The 20,872-nt window shown below is 42.7% G+C and overlaps 1 protein-coding gene across 2 annotated transcripts in view; it reads right to left on the bottom strand.

Moving 5' to 3' along the window:
- The window catches only part of Taf6 (TBP-associated factor 6), a 38,180-nt gene extending 20,891 nt beyond the window's left edge, over positions 1-17,289 (bottom strand). Inside the window, exons 1-8 of one of the 2 annotated variants that reach the window (XM_075680287.1) lie at positions 16,825-17,289; positions 16,357-16,443; positions 10,543-10,696; positions 8,614-8,670; positions 6,689-6,852; positions 5,561-5,641; positions 3,347-3,424; positions 1,946-2,047 (exon numbers count right to left, since the gene is read on the bottom strand). In XM_075680287.1, the coding sequence (XP_075536402.1) occupies positions 1,946-2,047; positions 3,347-3,424; positions 5,561-5,641; positions 6,689-6,852; positions 8,614-8,670; positions 10,543-10,696; positions 16,357-16,443; positions 16,825-16,974 (873 nt within the window). In that variant the 5' untranslated portion in view covers positions 16,975-17,289. The remainder of the gene's footprint in view (positions 1-1,945; positions 2,048-3,346; positions 3,425-5,560; positions 5,642-6,688; positions 6,853-8,613; positions 8,671-10,542; positions 10,697-16,356; positions 16,444-16,824) is intronic. The other variant, XM_075680288.1, reaches the window with a different exon arrangement.
- Positions 17,290-20,872: the final 3,583 nt, after the last annotated feature.

Genomic DNA, 20,872 nt, shown 5'->3' with positions numbered 1-20,872 from the left:
GGGTATTCCAGGCTTTCCCTGAGTGCCCCTGCAAAATTCCCTGAGTGACGCAAAACTTTGTTTTATGTCAAGATGGGCTAACACCATGTCGCCCAATGTAACTCTTTAGTAAGCATGTTAAAAAATGAAAAACGACTTAATCCAGTTTTAACAGTAAGGAATAGTGTTTACTTTATTCAAAATAGAAAACTGAAAGGAGGGGTAAGTAAAATTCACAGCAAATAAAATATCCTTGAAAAAGAAATGGTAAAGTCCACTGCAAATCAAGTCGAACATTTTCAAGTACGAATAAAAAGACATGCATACAGATACAAATATTTTCGAAAATGAGCTATTTCTATCAACTGATATTAGGCCCATTGGTATTAGGCCCAAACTTTGTCACAAGTCACATTCTCTCAGCAGCTAGAAAATCAACTTTAACTGCCCTGACATACTCTTAGCCAGTGCACAATGCCTCAGTGTTGCGTTTCTCAGCTTTAGAGTTTATTTTGGTTCGAACAAGGGTCACCTGCATCTCGGCATCAGCCAACACTTTGCCTTTTAAGCTCGAGCTTCTTCAAAGAAGAGGCGCCACAGTTTCTTTCCCGATCACTCCTCACTGCGATGGTCCTTTCTGTTCTCGTCCTCATTCCGCCACGCATTCACCCCACAGACCATTTGAAGCATCCTCTTGGTCAGGTGTACAGTCAATGTCCGATTTTTCTGACTCCCAAGGGCCGCGAAAACGTCAGAAAAATTGGGCAGTCCAAAAAAATGAATGCATGTCTTTTACTGCCCTTAAGGGCTCAAATCACCACAGGCACGTCCGAAAAAGTTCTGAAAACCTACCAGTACACGTATTAGGCATATCGATGCTCGTACTGTGACAGTAGACGGCAGGTGCACGGGTGTATAATGAGGGAATACGTACTGTGTCCCGTGACAATTACCCCTTCCCACACTTGTTAAGCTTCACTGCAGTACTTCATGTATGCTTCACAGCGTAGCATTTCTGTGATGAGGCGAACCTGCGCTTTGGGAACCGGCATTATGCAACGCACCATGCTTTCTAAGCTTCGAAGCCAATCACGATGATCACAGAGGCAGAGTCGGTGCCATTGCTGGCAGTGGCAAATTCTTTGAATGAGAAACGTGGCACCGAACAGCAAGTAGTTCTTGCGTTGCCACAGTGGTGGCTAAGCTGCCAGCAGATCTGCGTGCGAGAATGCCGGTTCAAGGCGGCGAGATAATCAAAGCAGCGGTGTTGGCTTTGATTAATGCTGTTTCAGACCTGCAGTCATTGCAAAAAGTCCGGCAAACCGGACAGTGAAGGATTCGATTCTTGCGACCGAAATTTTAGATGTCCTCAAACATCGACTCTATGGGGTACGTGGTGGTGCCGCGAAGCAGTCCGCATTATCGGGAATGTCCCAAAAATCAGACGTCCGCAAAATCATTTGTTGACTATACACTGGCAACTCTTCCAGCCGACGACAGTGCGTCAAAGACAATTCATTATGATTCCTCTCTTTTACTCGAGCCAGCATAAGGGGAAATTTTGACAGCTAATTTTTCCTGATAGAAGCACAAATCCCCTGAGTTTTCCCTGAGTATTTCCAAACTATTCAAAATCCCTGAGAATTCCCAGTTTTCCCAGTTGGTAGACACCTTGGGCAGGGCATTATTAGAGCTTTTTTTTTTTTTTTTAGCCACTCTAAGGCTAATAAACTTAATTATCTTGGCTAAACTAATTTTTTGGAACATTTTTCGGTCTCCTGCGAGGTCCAAAGAATCGGTCGGCAACTGTAGTGACAATGGTGTTTCTATTTATAAGCACAAAGGTCCCAATAAATCTAATTGTCATGTTGACGTTCCTTTATTACTCAACCAGAGCCTCACCATGCCCAGCAGCTCATTTTCACCATTTAATCAATCCAAATCATCAACTACTACTAGTACTTACATATTTCTCAAGGTACAAAGTCTGGTTGTCCAGCAATGCCTTGACCATCCGAATAAGGTAAATCAGGAATGCCAGATTGTTCTGCACGACATTCACCTTCACCTAGAAACACAAGGTAAATATTACAGGTAAACCCCAGAGGCAGATACAACTTCACATTGGAATCATGAATGCTCAAGATTGCATGGACCTGCCAGTGTTAAAATATTAGACATACCGTAGTTGAAGTACAAATATACCAAAATTTGGCAATATATAAATAAACAATATAAATTATTTGTTACTCGAGATGTTGACCATTCACTAAAATCTTTCACACACTTTATTCTATAGAAGCACTGTGAACTGGGCACTCAGCTCTACTACATACTGCAGCTATGGAATGATCTCCGCACAGACAAGTGGAAATATATTCATGAATTTTATTAAATATTTATGTACCAGCAGCCGAAATTTCAATTGTGGTTGTAAGTTGTTTCTCTAGAATAGGTGCTGCGGGTAGATTAATATGTTCGAGCAGGTCTGAAAAATCAGGCTCTCAATATCCAGTTACAAATGCATTTGTAATCTTTTGAGTTTACTTTTGCCCTAAACAGGATGGTGTTATTACAATAATTATGAACAAGCTCTAAAAAGTGGGCACATTAATATAATATAGTAAAGGTTGGTAGATATGGATTACATACAAATGCCACACATTGTCTCACATGAAATTATGTTACACAAGAAAAGAGTGACACCAGACTTTCTAAGCATAAACGCAACAGAAATGCTTTCCAAGCTACTACACATATAAAGGCAGGCCTGCCTGTCTTGTTAACAGTGATAACAGCATAGATCGCATGAGAAGAAACCCACTCAAGCAAGTACTCATGTGGTACATCTACCTATTATGCTCCGTGGCAATTTTTCGATTGTAAGGAAAGGGAAGTGCTAAATTAGGCCAAACCAAACACTCCTTCCTTTGAATCCCCATAGCAGCTGTTCTGGCAGAGGATTTAGAGAAAATTGCCTATAAAAGATTAGATTTGTTTTGTCCAACTTCTTTCAAGCATGAACCATTGCACCAATAACGTAGTCGAATGAAATCATAATTTCACAGTCCTCTCACGGATGTTAGCTCGTTCATCTATAACAAAAACCTGCAGGATACAGCAGGCTGCATTCCCTTTTAATTTAAAATGTAATGTGTTTTGTTTCATTTTTTTAAAGGTTTTCAGTAATCAACAACTAGTCTTTGACTTATACTGCCCTCGTAAAGGCTGTTTTTTATTTTTTTTTGTAGTTACCTAGCATGTCAGACATCTGCGTTTAGTGTGAGAAACCAAATGAGCTAGAGAGTCTCAACGAGCACTAATGACTGATTGCCTTCTGCAAGCACAGAGTGAAAGTTCTGCTTACCCCTTCCGAGATGAAAGTGCATAACCGTGGGAGCATCTGGTGGAGACCTGGATCTGAGGCCAAGCTCTGCAGCGCTTCCTGCAAATAAAAATTATGCAGAAGTGTTGGCAAGTTTCTGTGACATGTCACTTGGCCAACTCAGTGCCATAAACCTTCAGCAAGCACCTACAAAAATAATGCAAAGGCTACAGAAAAACATTAGACACAAAATCAGTACGACAGAGGGTTTTAGAGCACAGCTCCTAGATGCAGCCATTTCTGTGTTTCGCGTCGGCACTGTTCCTCAGTGCAACTGAGTGAACGAACACAGCGAAAGATGAAACGTGGCGAAAGCGAAGACAGCACGAGGGGGAAAGTGGAGGAGGAGGGTGCAGCAGCACCATGAGGCAGAAAGCAAAAGAGGAAGGTATGGCGAAAGCGTGAGAAGAAAAGCGTAGTGCCGTGCAAGACGAGCTCTGCGGCGACAACTGCCACGAGATGGCACCGGAGTAGCATGCCACAGTCTGTTCAGCGATGGCATGCGGCAAATGCGTTCACCGTTACCATATATGGAAACAAAGCGCTACATCAGCAAAAGTCTCAGCAGCGACCGCTGTGAAACATGCGCTTCCTCTTGTGATCTGCCGATTAGCAAGGCAGTCGCACCACACTTCATTCCATTTGCAATGTGCCGCACGAGACAGGTTGTCCACGTCAGCTAATATATCACGAAATGAACACATATAGAGCTGTGCTCAAATTTTACACTAAGGAGTATGTTAACCATTGGTGAATTTTTGTGTCGGTAATCCTTTAACGTGCACCCAAACTTCGATGCATAAGTGTTTTCTCTTTCCACCCCGACTGGAAGGCAGCCACTACAGCTGGGTTTTGATCCCGTGACTTTGCGCTAGCAACTGAATGCCATAGCCTGTTATAGAGAAGCTCTAAAAGTGTTGGCACTGTCATGCAACTTGCATTCTAGAACCTTACAGCTTGTCTTGTTGCCCTGTCCACCTGCGAGAGCTAGGAATAGATACGGATGTGAAAATCTGCACCACACTCACAGCATGGTCCTATCTACTGTGCAATACCAAAAAGCGCATGTTTGTCTGTTCAGCATGCACACCATCTTTTAGCTGTAACATTTACCCCTTTATAAACTGCATAATTCGAAGCAACAGACTCTCTGGGCTTTGTACGTGTCTGTACGGCAAGCCTTCTTCGTACTTGTTCTGCCTCAACTGCGCACGACCACTGCCACCCATAACATATCATTCACTCAATGAGTATATTTTGCATTGATGGCCGCCGTGTTCTTCATATTTTTTGAGAATGCAATTGTTTTGACAATGCATATAAAGCCTATAAAGATGCATGTAAAGCCCAGAGACGATTCTATTATCAAAGACCGTTTGTCTAACAAACCATACAGCTAAAATATGGGGTTGTAAGGTTGCCATGTAAGGCCCAAGCTGGTCCGTTTTTCAAAGAACTTGCATTAATATTTTCTTACTAGCGTACAGGCTACACCTAAGGAATTTACACTCATAGTTAAGTAAGAAATTCCAGCACTTACGCAAGACTATCATTGATGTCGAAGCACATTAATTGACAATTGCTGAAGAAAACTAACATTGCCTGAGCCAAGTCATAATGGGCTTCAGGAAATAACAGAGCTCATGGCAAAGTGACAAGCCACTAAGTCATGAATGTAGCATTGCACTGTGCATGCATATAGAAGACTTCAGTACAAACCACAATTACAGAGTACATTGAGGAAGACCAACATGCTCAAAGAATGTGAAAAAATATGACAGCTGTAAGGTGTGAAAAGCCAGGGCAACAAGAGATACCTGTGATGCCATGTGATGCTGCTTGTGTAAGGTTTTTTAAATGCACATCTCTTTCATTTTAACAATTCATTATGTCAAAAATATTACAACCCACTTCTTTGATAATTCTAGACTGACTGTAAACAGCTTTTGACATTGCACAAAGTTATTTTTTTCTCCAGCTTAAAATCTACATCAGTGTAAAATGCTTGCAGAGGCTACATCCAGTGTAAACTGCTTCATAAATAAGCGTCACTGTGTTTGTGAACACAATCTCTGCTGATGATCAAAAGGTGAATGATTCCAACAAATCGGTACTTGCAAAAGCTTCAAACTTTGCAATTAAGTGTATATAACATGCAAAAGACTTTGATACAAGCACAAAAAAAAGCGTCTGCACCTGTCTGACACTCACCGCTCTCCGCGAGTCATCAGATCCAACACAGGCCTCTGTAATTTCTTTATAGTAAAGTTGCTGCTCCTAGAAAAAAAAGTATGACCACAAATGAGTTCTCCAAGTTATGCAGCAAAATAAATGACAGTCTCTTGCAAAGAGGCTATATGTATCTGGCAATAACAATGTTAGCTTTACGCTGCCAGACAAGTTTAAAAGCAAAACCATGAAAACAGGCAGAAAAAGATCACTGTGCTATAGCCTTACTAAGTGCTTAAAGAAAATGTGTGCTAGCCATCTTATAAGACAATAAGAAATAATGAACCCCTATTCTGACAACTACCAAATACCATTTCGGATGATAGGGCACCTTATTTATTCATGCATAATTCATTAGAGAGTATAATTTGCTACCCCTACAAGTCTGCAAAACTCTCTCCCACACCCTTACTTCTTTAAATAACTTTTTTGCAACTCATTTGCTATTATACATAGTACGTTGCCAAAAGGTTAGATAGTTCACAAGTGAAGCAAAGCTTATCATTAGCAGCCCACAGATTCAATGGGAAGCATACAGTCTCCAACGTTACTTTTGATTTTTACACTAGCTGTCAGCTGGAAACTGGGCGTGTTACATCTGATAAGCTGTTGCCAGATACAAACAAGTTGCGAGTCAACGTACATAGCCTACTGGAAGATAAAGTTAACAGTGTAATAAGGTTACTATTGGTATGCTTTCTGCTGAGACACTTTGGCTCGCATAGCTTGAACACAACATCAGTGACGTCTTCCAGAAACCACTCCTAAAACGGGTTTGTGAAAGTGAATGCCAGTCAGAAGGCCGAAAAATCACTCTACCACAAGAAGTGTAGCTACTTCCACAGTTTACAAGGTCCTGCCTATGAGCGATTAAAGACGAAAACACAAGAAGCCCTGCGGCAGTGCTATCACTAGAATGTGAAGCTCAATTGTGAGCTGTCACCAAGACTGTTTTGTTGCAATGTAAATTCTTATAGAACACGTTATCTACCACAGCAGAGGTCTCTCTGCAGATATATATGGGCTACTTTGCACTATTCTCAATACTAGGTAAAAAAATTTCATCAGAACCTTAACATATGATCTGCCACTTACAACGGACAGCTCATGTGTGGCGAGCTGCTTGACCCGTACTGTCTCAACATGTTTGGTGCGTTCTTGCTTGCTGGGAAGGCCGGGTACCTTGGAGCCAGGTACCACTACTTTACTCAGCTTGGTGACAGGGTCAATGCTCTCCACACGTTGCAGGTCCTTGGAAACTGCACAGAACAAGGAACACATTTGCCAAATCATGCTGTGGTCTTCACTACCAAATCAGCTGATTAATGGCCATGCTTAAATTCTTCAAGTTTACTTTTCGAATGCTCCAATGATGTCATCTGCTTTACCCAGCACAATGGTAGCAGACCCTGAACTGCACATTTTATACCGTTCAGCAGACCACACCCCACCTGATGTTCAACCTTATAACAGGGGCCATTCCATCATTTGATCGTACTCTGTCCTTTTATGGCTGCATGCAGTTGAAAGATATGTACATGTACATGTTAGACTGATCTCATGAAGTCTCATGGTTTTAAAGAACTGGTAGCAAGCAAACGAAACTAAAGCATAGTGATCAGAATTTTGTAAATTCTCATGGCAATGAAGAGAGAAATAAAAAAATTAAAATTCGTAGTTTTGCCCAAAAGGCAAACTTACATTATAGCAACATCTACGTGGGACATTCCAAAAGTAAGTTTCATCATTCATGTTCACACAGAAATTTTATTGAAAAAAAAGAAACACACCATGGCATCATGAACTATACATCTTGCACTATTTTTCCACATAGTCACCATTGACACTGAGACATTTGCTGTAGCGTGCTGTCAGTTATAAGAAACAACTCTGGTAAAACTCGGTGCCCTGTGATGCAAGGAATTGTCGCGCAGCCTGCTCCACCTCAGCGCTGTTTTGGAAGTGACATCCCAAGAGCACAGCTTTCAATGCAGGTAACAGGTGCCCATTCATACCGAATAACAGCATGCACTTCCATTGGCCACCACATTGTCAGCACACGTCTGTCTGCCATTGTGATTTGTACTCGAATAACCTCAAGCACACTGGTCTCCTGCTACTCTTTCTTTGGCGCTCTGCGCGAATAACCTCAAGCACACTGGTCTCCTGCTACTCTTTCTATGGCGCTCTGCGCATGTCATTCCTCCTCCACTGACGCTCCTTCCGTTGTTGAACGAGCAACAGGCGTGGATTTTTATGGCCATTGTTCGTTTCGTACATCTTTTCTTTCAAAAAAATTACGAAACTTACTTTCAGAACAGCCCTCATACATTGATAGTGATGGCAAAGTATTAGGCAACTACACAAAGCAAGGTTTGTAGTTTTATCGGATGTATAAATTGCAGTAAACATTCATTTACTAATTAATTTAAAAAGTGTGGTGTCACACACGCATGGGCAAACACGAACAGATCTCACTCAATGACCGCGAACACTCACTGTCACAACGCTGGCATGATGAAGAGCAGCAGCAGCATCAAGTTAATTGTTCTTTGTGCTACTTCTCGCTTGAATGTGAACTATGTGCACACAGTGCACATGAAGCCATCGGCCCTTTGTGCACCTAGCCTTTGTACCCAGTACAGATCACTGTCAAGATAAGGTGTGTGCCATGGCCATGGCATCCACAGCAACGACCGGACTAGTGGAGACGCACGCTAATTAGCGCCCCCCTTCCTCTCACTCCTAGCATGTGCTCACCTTCCTGCTTCTCCCCTTGCACACACGACTAGATGGCACGCATCCACCCCACCCCGTTCCCTGTATGTGCAAGAAGACGTCTATGCATCAAGCAGTACCTTTCTCAGCTCACCCTCGCACCTGCAGCACACAGCACGCATCCACAACCTTATCAAAAGTTGACTTCACACGGAACATCATGACGCTGACGCCGATGAAAATTCGCCTTAAGTGCCCACATAATTGCTATCGTAACAAACAAACAAACCAAAAAAGCATACCAGGCGGTGGGTTCTCTGGTACTGTAGGCTGAATTCCTTCTATACTCAGCCAATGAGCTGTAACGAGAGAAAATGTTGATTAGCACACAATGAAGCACGAGAAATTGGACAAATCCAATAACAATGGCACAGGTTACATATTTTTTCACTTTTACTCCAAATCACTTAGAAACTAGATCATACTTTTCTTCTATGCTTACATATGCAACAAAATTACTTTAGCAACCTTAGCCATTTTATGCTCCTAACAAATGAAGATGTCAGGCTCTTTGCTAACAAAACTGCAGTTTGACCAGGCAATGGGAGAATAGTTGTTCATGTCAAGCAATGTTTTATGACTTTTTAAAGCACCCATAGTGGGCTTAGTTTTAGTACAGATCCCTGCAAGGGAAAAACAAGCTCCTACATTTTGAAACGTACAAGCAGTAAGTATGACAATTCAGTGATTAGCACTAGTGTTTCTGCCGATGCTATAGAACAGGGGAGAATATTTAGCTACATCAGGAGCAACGGCAAGACACCTACAAGTAGCTTGCAGGCTCTGTCTGCTGTTGTTGAATATTGAAGGATGCAAAGTAGAACTAACTTTAATATTTTCTGTTTAGGTTAGAGGTGAAGTGAGAAATTGTGGGAACCACACAGCTTTCCAGTGATGAGTCAAACCATTGCTTTTATGTTGTATGCACAAATCTACTAACTGAGATAATAATATAGCAATCCTACCCTCTACTTGGGCAAGCAATATGTAATATACATAATTATTAATGGACACATAAGTAATCACATTAGCACGGAAAACATCACCCACAGTCGTCACTGCCACTAAGGATGCCGCTAGTTGTATAGTACTCCCTTTCACACATAGCAAGCAAAGCCGCATAGGCTAGAACAACTTTCACACTACCTGCATTGGAACTAAAAAGTAGTGCATGCCCCACTAAAGCAAAAAGACAGGAATGTGCCATATAATTTTCTGACCAGTATACATTGTTTACCTTTTTTTGGTGACAATGTATGAAGCAAGTACATGCAGCAGACATAGCAGATAAGAACCTATTAACCATGAAAAGACAAGCAGAGTGACGTGTGTGCAACCACACTCAATGCAGTTTACCCAGCACACTGCCTGCATTTCCGATCAAAACATAGTGCATAACATACTGTAAGCTTAAGGTATACAAACAATACATTACTTGATTTACCATTAAGTCGTACATTAGAGTTCTAATGTATATAATAAAGAATTTAGTCAGTAAGAGATGTAGCAGAACAAACGCCAGTGCACTAAGAAATGTGCAAAGTGATACACTTCCATGAGTGCACTACATATGTAGCTTTTACAGCACTGCCTGCTAAGTATGAAACGGAACATATTCCTTAGTGGACAGAAGGGCAACTATCGTTCGAAGCATGCATTTTTTTTTTTCAAACATCATAAGTTGGCTTAGCTCTTCTATTGACAAAGCAGAGAGGTGAGGATGAAAGTATCTACAATAGAAGTAAGAACCCAATAATCTGCTGGAAAATCAACAATTAAATTCTCATTGGCATTTCCTTCAAGGCTTCCTTGAACTCAAGCAGAGTGGGAAAGCAGCAAGGTCTATCAGCAACATGGTGAAGACACAGTGTGTTAGTGGGCACTCTCAATGTGGTCAGACATGTTTACCAGTAGAACGTTGGGTGCTAGATGAAAAGGTTGTAGGTCCTGTCTGATGAGTGATGTGCCGTGCACTGCTCGACTAGCATGTCATTTTCAAATTTTTTTTTTATTAACTTAAACCTACACAAAATACTTTAAGTAAGATTCCCCTTACAGTCAAAAGCACTTGTCCTTGATAACACCCCTTTGTTGGCTGACTTTCACTAAAGTGAACCCCCTTGTCCGTCCCACTACTTCAGTACTATTTTGAAGATGTTACTTGCTCCCACCTTTTATGGAAACATCCAGCGGGAGTTTAGGCAACTGGGAACTTATGACTTCATTCAGCTCCAGCTCCTTTTCTTCAACAAAGAAGAGCTCCCGCCCACCACCGCTGGCATATCGGAAAGGCACATAATCTGGACAGTGGAACCCATAGAGTGGCTGAAATAGACATGTAATGATAATTTATTAGCCAAAGACAGAGAAGCTACATAAAAGTGCAAAAAAAAAAAAGAAGGAAGGAAAGGAAACAATGGCTTACTTTCCCAAGCCAGGGCATGCAAACACACATTGTCGCTGTTATTCAAAATGAGCCTTTAACCACAAATTTTGTCTCCACATAGTGTAACATGATTATTATCTTTTGTTCATTTTTTCTGCAAGTAGGTGCACTGTGGCTGTACATTGCTACCCCTGAGCTGCAGGGGGATTTAGCAAATTGCAACAAAATAAACAGCCCAATTGTGCTCGTGCAAACTACAGCAACACAGCTGCATTGTCATAACTGCAAGGGATCTCCCTGCAGTTACATTGATCAATCCTTTGCTTCTATTATTGGGACAATGCCCTGATCGTGGTACTACTTTAGTTCTGTATACGATTAGAGGGACAATAGTAATTTACAAAATTTGTCGCTGATAAGGTAACACAATAAAATGAGGGCAAATATGGACGTAACCGACAAGCCATACCCAAATCAGCGATGAGCAGTGATCTCTTACATGAAACGAGGAATTTGCATGATTGTGCTATGGTATGCAGATAGGTATCTGATTTTCTTCAAAGCAGTCAGCAAATTCTTTTTAGCACTCATTCCCTTTCATATAAGGCACCTTATCCTGCTGCACCTCCCAGTGAAAACATCAAAAAACAGCAGCTATTGGTTAAGAACATGTTATAAAATTATAATCATGCAGAAGAAAACATCATGCTTCACATTAACGGAAACAAGATAATGTCATCTCTCAGCAAATTGCATATTTATATCAGCACGGAATGCGTCGAAAAATGATGCTAGGGAACACCATACTGTGAACATCACTGCTAATTAATTTGTGCCACGTGACCTCACAACGACACATGCGCCTTATTCATCAATATGCACAGCGGCCATATTCTGGATCAATCTCATTCGTAGATATCACGAAAGTTGCAACAGCATTATTGGAAACAGAATGCAGTGCGAAACCACAGGACACAGTAAGGGGACACGCACTTAGGCTGTTTATGCTTCCCATTACTGTGTCCAGTGTCTTCGCACTGCGCTAGTTCTACCTTTATTATTATTATTATTATTATTATTATTATTATTATTTTGGAGATATCACTTTCGTTGAAAAGTGAACAAGCTAAGCCTGCTGACAAAATCCTCAATGCTTTAATGACATAATGCGCCAGATGCCACATCACAGAAAAGTTAAGGTATTTCTTAAAATTACTTATTCAGGTTAACCCAATTTCTTTTTGCAAAAAATTCACTGTAGGAAGCACAAAGGCTTTTGTTCAAAAATGGCACTTTCTAAGCTCATTGTATTGTCACTATGTGTGGCTACGTGCCCATTATATTCCTCTCCCAGCACTTCTGCACACACATCCCTTACACACTACCCTTCTAATGCCCTTGTGCTTTTCTTGCTTGCCTTGTTTAACATGTTTGCCTTTGTCGGTTCTTTCAAAACACCTGTCGGCACATGGTAAGTGTTGAGCCTTACACTGATAGATGCTTCAAGAAAGGCGACATGCTCTCCTTACAGTTCGCAGATAGGTTTTCTCATTTTCTAGCTTTTTCATCACTAAACAGCACTGCTATGCACAAAAATTCTGCAAAATTTAGTTAGAAGAAAAACATGTCTGCTTATTAGCCTACTGGTCGTTTCACATAACATGGAATAAGTTATGATGCAAAAGCGTCAAATGGCTTACTGAGGGAAAAAGCCGGCATCCAGCATCTGTAGCAGCGAAACAGCACTTAAATTCGCATTGGCTGTGACGTCACGTCACAAGTGTGCCTTAACGGAGTTCTCATTGGCTATGACGCCACGGCATGAGCAAGCCTTGACGAAGCAGAGCGGGCGAAAGGGTATGCCTGCTGCTGCAGTAGCACCAGGTGTTGTGTGAGGAAAGAGGGCATTGCTGTGAAGCCAAATTACCCTTACTCTCGCTCTCAGAAACCTGCGCTATCCACACATTCCTTGCCTATGTAAGTTCTTGCCTGCATTCTAAGTGCGCCTCAGCCAGGCAAATCAAAATGTCCCAAGCATCTCAACGCGCTCGCTTGCCCACAAGGATTTTATAGCTCAGCAGCGGTCAATTGGACATTAATGCTTTCGAAACTCATAAGAAGTGCTTAGGTGTTGTCGGATTTTTTTTTAAAAAAGCAGTGCCTTCTGTGTGAATTGAACCAAATGCATCTTGTCAGTCACCTCCTGAAGAACCCACCAATATTTTTTTCTGTTTTAGTAGTTATTAATTACCTAAATTTCATTATTACCTTTAGCCTTAACGTCCACAACGTTCCTACAAGGTCTGCAGAGCGCATCTCGAAACACTTCTTTCTGTTGTTTCCAAGGTGCTAGCTTCTGTGTAAGTATATTTTCAGCCTTTAACAGAAAGCCACTGTGGCACACAAGTGGTGATAAACAGCAGTGGCATCATGTGGGTTTCACTGGCTTTCTTGTAAGCATGGTAAAAAATGAAGACTTACGAACATGGTGACAAGTGAAAGTGATGTTTTCAAGTGTGTTCTACGAACCTCATATTGACATTGTGACCACAAAGTAATCACTAAAAAGCTTAATTATTCAGCACTAATTACTATATAATAACATAAAAAATGCTGGAGGCCTTTTCCAAGGGGTTACTAACATACAGACTGTTTCATAAACACGAAAGGTTTACCTTTCATTAAGCTTTATCTGTGTCAGCTGAGAAACATTCAGTATAAGCTAGTGCTGCAACTTTTTACATACTGTAGACATTCGCTAAGGTCATATTTACGGAGCCTAACAAAAGTTATTTTTCTCCATGCAGAGGGTATTTGTTTCCAGTTTCTGTTCTTGCAGAGCCCGTTCGCCAAGACTTTTGTTTATCAGTGTTGCTGGCATCTGTGCACAGTGACATCAAGAGAGTTTGCAGACCAACAAGATAAATTTTGTCACATGCTTTATAAAGTAATCAATGTGTGTTTAGGTGCTTCAATGACATGCTTTCAAATACGCCACAGAAAAAGGGATTTTTACAAACCCTTATGCAAATAAAACCTACACTTGCATGGCCCTTCCCACTAGGGGGAAAGAATACAGCAGTTTTCCATGCTTTTCACGCACTGCATCGCACCCTTGCTCAGCGAGGAAATGTCGCACTGTGCGGTGACGTTGCCTCATTCAACCATATCCTCGGGGGCTGTTCCGAGGATCACCCGCCCGCCCACCTTGCCTCTTCGCCCCCACCCCACAAGGAACAATGGGAAGCCCTTCAATCCAGCACCAACTGAGACATCCAGACACAGATCCTGGCACAAGCTGAAGACGTCGTCGAAAAGCACAGCCTGGCAGCCTACGTAGCTTACTCACTCACTCACCCTTGCTGCACTAACTTTCCAGCAAACAATACCATGCACTAGCCTTTTGAAGTGTCTTCAACTTCCTCAATGACAACAGCCTCTCAGATTTTCTGAGATGTCCAGCAGAAAAGAATAAATTATTGAGTTTAATGTCTAAACATGTACTTGAACTATAGGTAATGGCACAGTGAGAGGCTCCAGAATAATTCTGATCACATGGGGCATTTTAATGCATCCTGAAGTCTCAGTGCCACATATATTTTTGCAGTAGGCCACTTAAAAATGGAGCTTCAGCGGCCAAAAGTCAGACACGAAGCTGCTATGAAATGCCATAATCACTGAGGCAATGTAGTGAGCGCCTGTATGGCAGTCTGCTTGTGTCAACTCGCTCGTACCATTACTCACTCACTCCAAGTTAACTCCCTTCTCTCTTGGGATACTTGACTCGCCCACAGAAGCATAAGCAGTTGTTTCACTGCTTACATTATTACACTCTTTCTCTTTCAGAGAAATACTCATGATGCACATACCCACTCTATGCCCACAAGGAGTACTGACATGACATTTTTAAGTTGTCTTCTTGCATAAAATGAGTGACTGAACACTCTAAGCCTCTGAAGAAATGCTGGCAAGAACCACCATTTACTTTTAATTCTTTCTACAAACTAGTTTAGGTTTTGGCATCAGAAGGTGGGTGAGTCATGAAATCCCCACACAAAGGCTGGCTCTATTGCTGTGATAGCTGCGGCTGGTACACGTGAACACAACCAGGTGAGATGAACACAGCACTCCTGGCCCTTTTATAACCAGCGTACCTGGCCATATTGTTACACAAAATCAACTAATTTCCTGTGTCTTGACATAACCATGATGTCTATGAAGCCGGACCCAGCATTTCCACACAAAATAATATATATTATAAGTCTTTCCCAACTTTCACACTTGCTATGTACGATCCTTTTACATGCAGGAAGCATGTGGTAATGTCTCTATAACTTCGAAACCGAGTGTCAGTACTACTTTGAAAGGGCACTAAAGAGCAACACTGTGTTAGTTAATGCTGGCAAAGTTTTCTTCAAGACTTCATTGGCATTTACCTGGTAGAAAAAGGCTGGTCACTAGCTGAGAAGATAAGAAGCAAAGTTTCTCTATTTGAACTTTACAGCCCAAACACTGGACCAGTACATAAGTACGATAAATTTCAAACCATTTTTTCATGCTCAGACCATTTTTGTTCACAAAAAGTCCTAAAAGCTTACCAGCTTGAGCCTTTCGTTCCTTTAAAATGATGCAATCCTTGTTTATCTATCGACTATTAAATAGGCCCAAGGTGACGGTGTTTAAATCTCACGACATCACGATAAGCTTGCATGGGAACATTAAGACTACCTTCCGTTTTTGTTTTTACTGGCTTTCCAAAACTCTGCTCTCAGTAAGACTGACATTTCTCACATTACAGGAGTGTGAGTTAAAAATACACATTACCTTAACACACAGCTTCAGTTTCGGATTTACCAACCTATACCTATGCATCCAAAAGCTGCTACAAGATTTTCTCAAAAAACATTTGCAATTTAGGAAGTGCACCTTCAGCGATCAATCTAAGGAGTCTTAAGGCTAAATGCTTTTAACAATGTCTTTTCATCTCTCTAGAATGCATTAATGCGTGTGTTTGTTTTAACCCACTGGAATACGCAATGGGCCAGTGGCATCATTATACTATAACCGCAGAAATATTAAGGTCAGACTACTCAAAAGTGGAGCACAATATCTCCATACCCCATATGGAAAAAAAAAAGAGAGAAAAAAGAATTGTTAAGATGTGAGTGCGGTTATATGCATGATAAGTTTGGACTACTACTACTACTGCTACTACTACTACTACTACTACTACTACTACTACTAATAATAATAATAATAATAATAATAATAATAATAATAATAATAACTACGCGATGCACAGATCACAAGATGTTCAAGTCAAAGTGAAACCGTGCGGTGGTCGTCAAAATCCGACTACCGCACGAGAAAAGTGACGTTGCATCAGTAAGAAGGTTTTGTTAACGAAAAGTGAAAAAAAAAAAAAATTTATGCTGATCTTGAGACAGACAGGAGGCCGCCCCAACCGCAGCGGGAGCCGCGGCAGCCGAAACCTCCCGCGACGAGTGTATTGCATGCGGCACGGGCAGCTTACGACAGCGGTTAAACAGGCCGGCGAGCGCGCCATCGCGCGCACACAGCATCGAAATTTGCCGCTTACCTCAACGTTTTTCATTTTGAGCGCGTTGTCGAAATCGAAGGTGGACAGTTTTCTTCGTTTCGCGTGTCCCATAAATTTGCTGGCATCCTGGAAAAAAAAAACGAAAAAGTGTGAAAAAAAATGCATCGAGCAACTCTTGCGAAGAAAATTGTCGCCCACAGCAGCAGAAAAACGATCGCACGCGCCACATGATACGCGGATGCAGATGACAGTGCGGCGAAGGAATGTTTCATTTACGTGCTCTTTCAGTGCGCATGCCCTGGCGTTAGATTTCAAATCGCGGCCGCTTGGCGCGCGAACGCGCGTGCAGGGCGCTCAGCGGGGTCGCAGCGCTGTCAAGGCACGGGTTGAACCAGCGTTTTTTCGACAGGTTAAATTGACCACAGGTCCTAAAAACAGCAAGCACAGTTCGCGGAGAATGTGGGCAGTTTAGCCACATGGCCTGAAAGCGCGGGATTAATGACATACCTGAGCTATAACTTTGAGATGGTATGTGATCTCGTCGGCAAGCTCTTTGGCCGCTTCATCGGGTAAATTCGAAATTCCGATTGATTCAGCAATGACCTTCATGGACTCCGGTGAAAGGTTGCTGACTGTTTTCGACTCTTTTGAGGCCATGATGAAGAGCGGCTTAGTAATTTAGGTGCCGATGCGGTGTCCAAACACGGAGAAACGATCATCCTGCAGGCTTCCGAACAACGCCACGATCAACCAGCGCCATTTTAGTTGGAGCCTCCACGAAGCGCAAGCGTGCTCTTTCTCACACAATGATGAAAGCGTCGGCTTGCTACTTGTGGCGCTGAATGCTGTGTAAAATACCTTTTAAAAATTACCTACTGAGCCATAACGTAAATTGAAATTATTAGATAACAATCTCTAAATGAAAACGTTTATAAAATAAAAAAAACAGAGATTTCAACTACTAAATGCCTGCCGCGTCGCTAGTCTTCCCATTGGAGCGGCGGTTCCCGTAGTTCAGGGTAGTCGCGGAGACAGCGCTCGCAGCCGACCCACTTCCTGTTGCGGAGGAAGTGACGATGGCTAGGCTGGCGCGTGCTCGACCAATCGCTTGACGAGAGATTGTGGGTTCTGCCTCCGGGATCACAACAGACGGCGCTAAAATCTCGGAGGCTGAGCTACGTGATTTAGGTTTGCAACGGTCACCGCAACTATAGCTCGAAGCCGACCCGGGTTAGAGTTACTGTATATGCTACCTTTGGTAGCATATACAGTAACTCTGGTTAACCCGGGTGGGGAAGAGTAAAGAGGAGATGGGCAGAAACCAGCTTCTCGGCTCACGCGGCAGGCATCTAGTAAAGGAGGCATTGTTTCAACCATAGAGAACTCTATGGTTTCAACATACAAGCGAGTATACTAGAAACTTTGAACACATTGCTAGTCGATGTAAATGTTGAGATTATTGGCACAAAATAATAAGTAATTATTTTAATAATGTATTAATTAATAAGGTACAGTTAGCTGTTTTGGGACCTTTTGTGTGTACTTCAGATGCTGAACCACAGAACACTTCTCTCTGCACTTCAGTTCGTGCACTCTTGCTTTGCGCTTGTCTGAAGACGGCGAAATCTAAAAGCACTGTTTTTTGAAGTTGTACAACGCTTTTCTTGTCGATTTCGCTAGCACAAGCAGGCCATGGCGCAACTCAAAGCCCCGTGTTTTTTAATTTTGCTCTCCTTTCTATACTACGTCCTCATGAGTAGGTACCTAAATTAGGTACCTACTCATGAGTAGGTACCTATCACGCGCCACCGTCGGCGTGACGTGATAGGAGGGATCACGTGGACATAGCGGCCGCGTCGGCTGCTTCGGGCGCGCCGAAGCGAGCTGAAAACGAGTTTAACTTCCCTCGTACGCTGCGGTCCTCATTTAGTGACGAAATTTTCCCGCTTCGAGTGTCTTCTTTACAACGCTTGAAAGCACTACAATAGGCAGTGGTTGCCTTTGAAGGCGCGCAACATGGTAGGCTACTGCTCGGTGCCGCAGGGCCGGACGCACGTAACGGAGGCCGGTGTCAGCCTTATTCACACGTAGCCGCAGGACAAGAAGCTGCGTGAAGCTTGGCTCGCGAAACATAAAACCGGCAAGCAGTCATCGGCTACAACTCGGGTATGCAGCAAGCACAAACGCAAGGAAGATTTCTGCTACGGCACCCGGTCTGCGATGTTCTGAAAACGCGCACTGAGACGCTCGCCCGAGTCCGCTGCCCGACTAATGTTATGACGGTTTGGTCTGTGAACTTGTCGATGCTATAGATACTGGCAAGTTCAGTGGTGTGGAAAGGCAGCGGTAAGAAGCACATTAAAAAAAGCATGGGATATGGTCATGTTTGTGTTATGAATTAATGCACTGGATTACAAAAAAGCAGCAGCGGGAAATTGCACGCTGAGAACACCGATAAACATACAGTGCGACGCAACTAGAGAAATAGTATTGAAAGGTCAAAGAATTTAGAAGAAAAAAAAAAAGATTGAATCGTCGCCACGGCACATCACAGTCCCCGTAGGCGTCGAAGTCTCTACAATGAAATTATTTTTGAACAGCTCTGATAGTGCCCACGCAACAATGGTTGCTTGTATACTGTCAAATGCCCATATTCTGCGGCCTAAAGCTCATGGCACGGTGCGAAAACGCGCGCGCAGAGAAAGCGACACAGTGCGCGGACAAGCATGCAGACGCGCAGTCGGTCGCTGCGAATCTGCGCGATCGCTGCATTGAGGCTTCGTTCTATTACACTCCATTTAGTTATACAAACACTATAAGAACATATTTCACATAGTTTGCTCCCAGCGTTTACCTACCTTTCACGCAAGAAGCGGGTTGGGGAGACTCCATCGCGGCGACCGCGCGCAGTGGCGTTCACTGTACGTATTCGGTAAAGAGATAGCGTCTGTAAACGATTGTGTGCTCTCAGTTCGCCCAAGATTATTATTTAGACAGTAAGAAACTTCTCTCGTTTCGAAAGTACTTACAGAAATGTCCGGGAGAGCTCGCGCGTGGTGTTTACAGCGAGCGCTGACAGCAAAACCTATGAGGAGTGCGCCACGTGATCCCTCATACTACGCCGGCGAGGCGCTTCCGATAGATGGCGACTCCATAACTCCTCGCCGCCAATACCACCGCTTAGAGTTACTGTATACATAGTAACTCTACCACCGCTCAAGGAGACAAATTTGATGACTATCAATGGCGAAATCACAGCGTTGTTATAATCTACGTGCTTAGAAATATGTGGATGCCCTTTTGAAGGATGAGGCAGAGAAGCACTTCACCGCTAGTTGATGGTGGCGGCGCCACTGGCGCCACGCGGTTTTTTTCATGAGCCAGTGATGCGATGATGATCAGTTTCTGCGGAATGGGCGTCTGCTGCGTTTTCAGACAAGGAAAGAAGTGCCGACAACTTGCCTGTCAATGCCACTGTGTGGGATTTTCCGAGAAAACATTGATTTTTGCACTAAATCGTCGAGGAAAGTTGTCAAAGATCGCGTAGAACAGAAACATAGACGCAAGCGACTACTTTACGCAGCGAGCCTCAGAAATAGATGCATCACGAAATGTTTCATCGGAAATGCCTGTGGCATCATTCTTTATGCGCCCCGAAAGTACTACTAGCTTCATTCCTAGAATTTCATTCGTGCCTTTCTTTTTTATATATTTCTCAAAGACAGAAAAAATATATAGAGAATCACAGATGCAATATTTCTTAAAGATGACTATTGCGAATTTATGCTGGTTTTGTTCAGAGCTGGCAGGCTGCTCCTCAGCCTTCCGCCGTTTCCCGAGCACGGGAATGCAATAAAGGCATATTACCAGGAATTGGATATGCATCCGGTCGCTCTCCCTGTTCAGTCTCAGCGTACGAAAATTTGATTACTTAGCTTCATCATCATCAGCCTATTTTTATGTCCACTGCTGGATGAAAGCCTCCCCAGCGATCTCCAATTATCCACCTTGAGTTAGCAGTTTCCAACTTGCACCTGAAAATTTGCACACTTCCCTTCCCATGGCACCTATTCTGCAACTCTAATGGCCCACCAGTTATCTGCCCTACACATTACATAGTGTGCCCAGCTCAATTTTCTTCTCTTAATGTCAACTAGAATATCAGCTATCCTGGTTTCCTCTCTAATCCACACCGCCTTCTTCCCGTCTCTTAATGTTACGTCCAATATTTATCGTTCACAATGCCCATTAGCGTATACGAGTGCAAACTCTACATCTTTTTCATCTGTACATACGCATATGCTTTTGCAAATCATGGAAGAGTTTTGTGACCCTCAACCAACACTGAGCTGAACTAAATGCTATGAATTTTTTGCATTACTAGGGCATATGTATGCATGCTGTTACACTTTGAAAACCCCATCCATGCTTTCACACTAATGAAGCCACAGACTGCTGCACTTGCAGTATTTACCAGTATTTACAGTTTTTGCATTTATGAGTTGATTCATGTATACAAGTTATCCCGAGTTATTACGATATCTTATTGCTTATC

The sequence above is a fragment of the Dermacentor variabilis genome, chromosome 2 (assembly GCF_050947875.1).
Source record: "Dermacentor variabilis isolate Ectoservices chromosome 2, ASM5094787v1, whole genome shotgun sequence".
Classification (NCBI taxonomy): domain Eukaryota; kingdom Metazoa; phylum Arthropoda; class Arachnida; order Ixodida; family Ixodidae; genus Dermacentor; species Dermacentor variabilis.
This window is presented reverse-complemented; position numbering and strand designations above follow the sequence as displayed.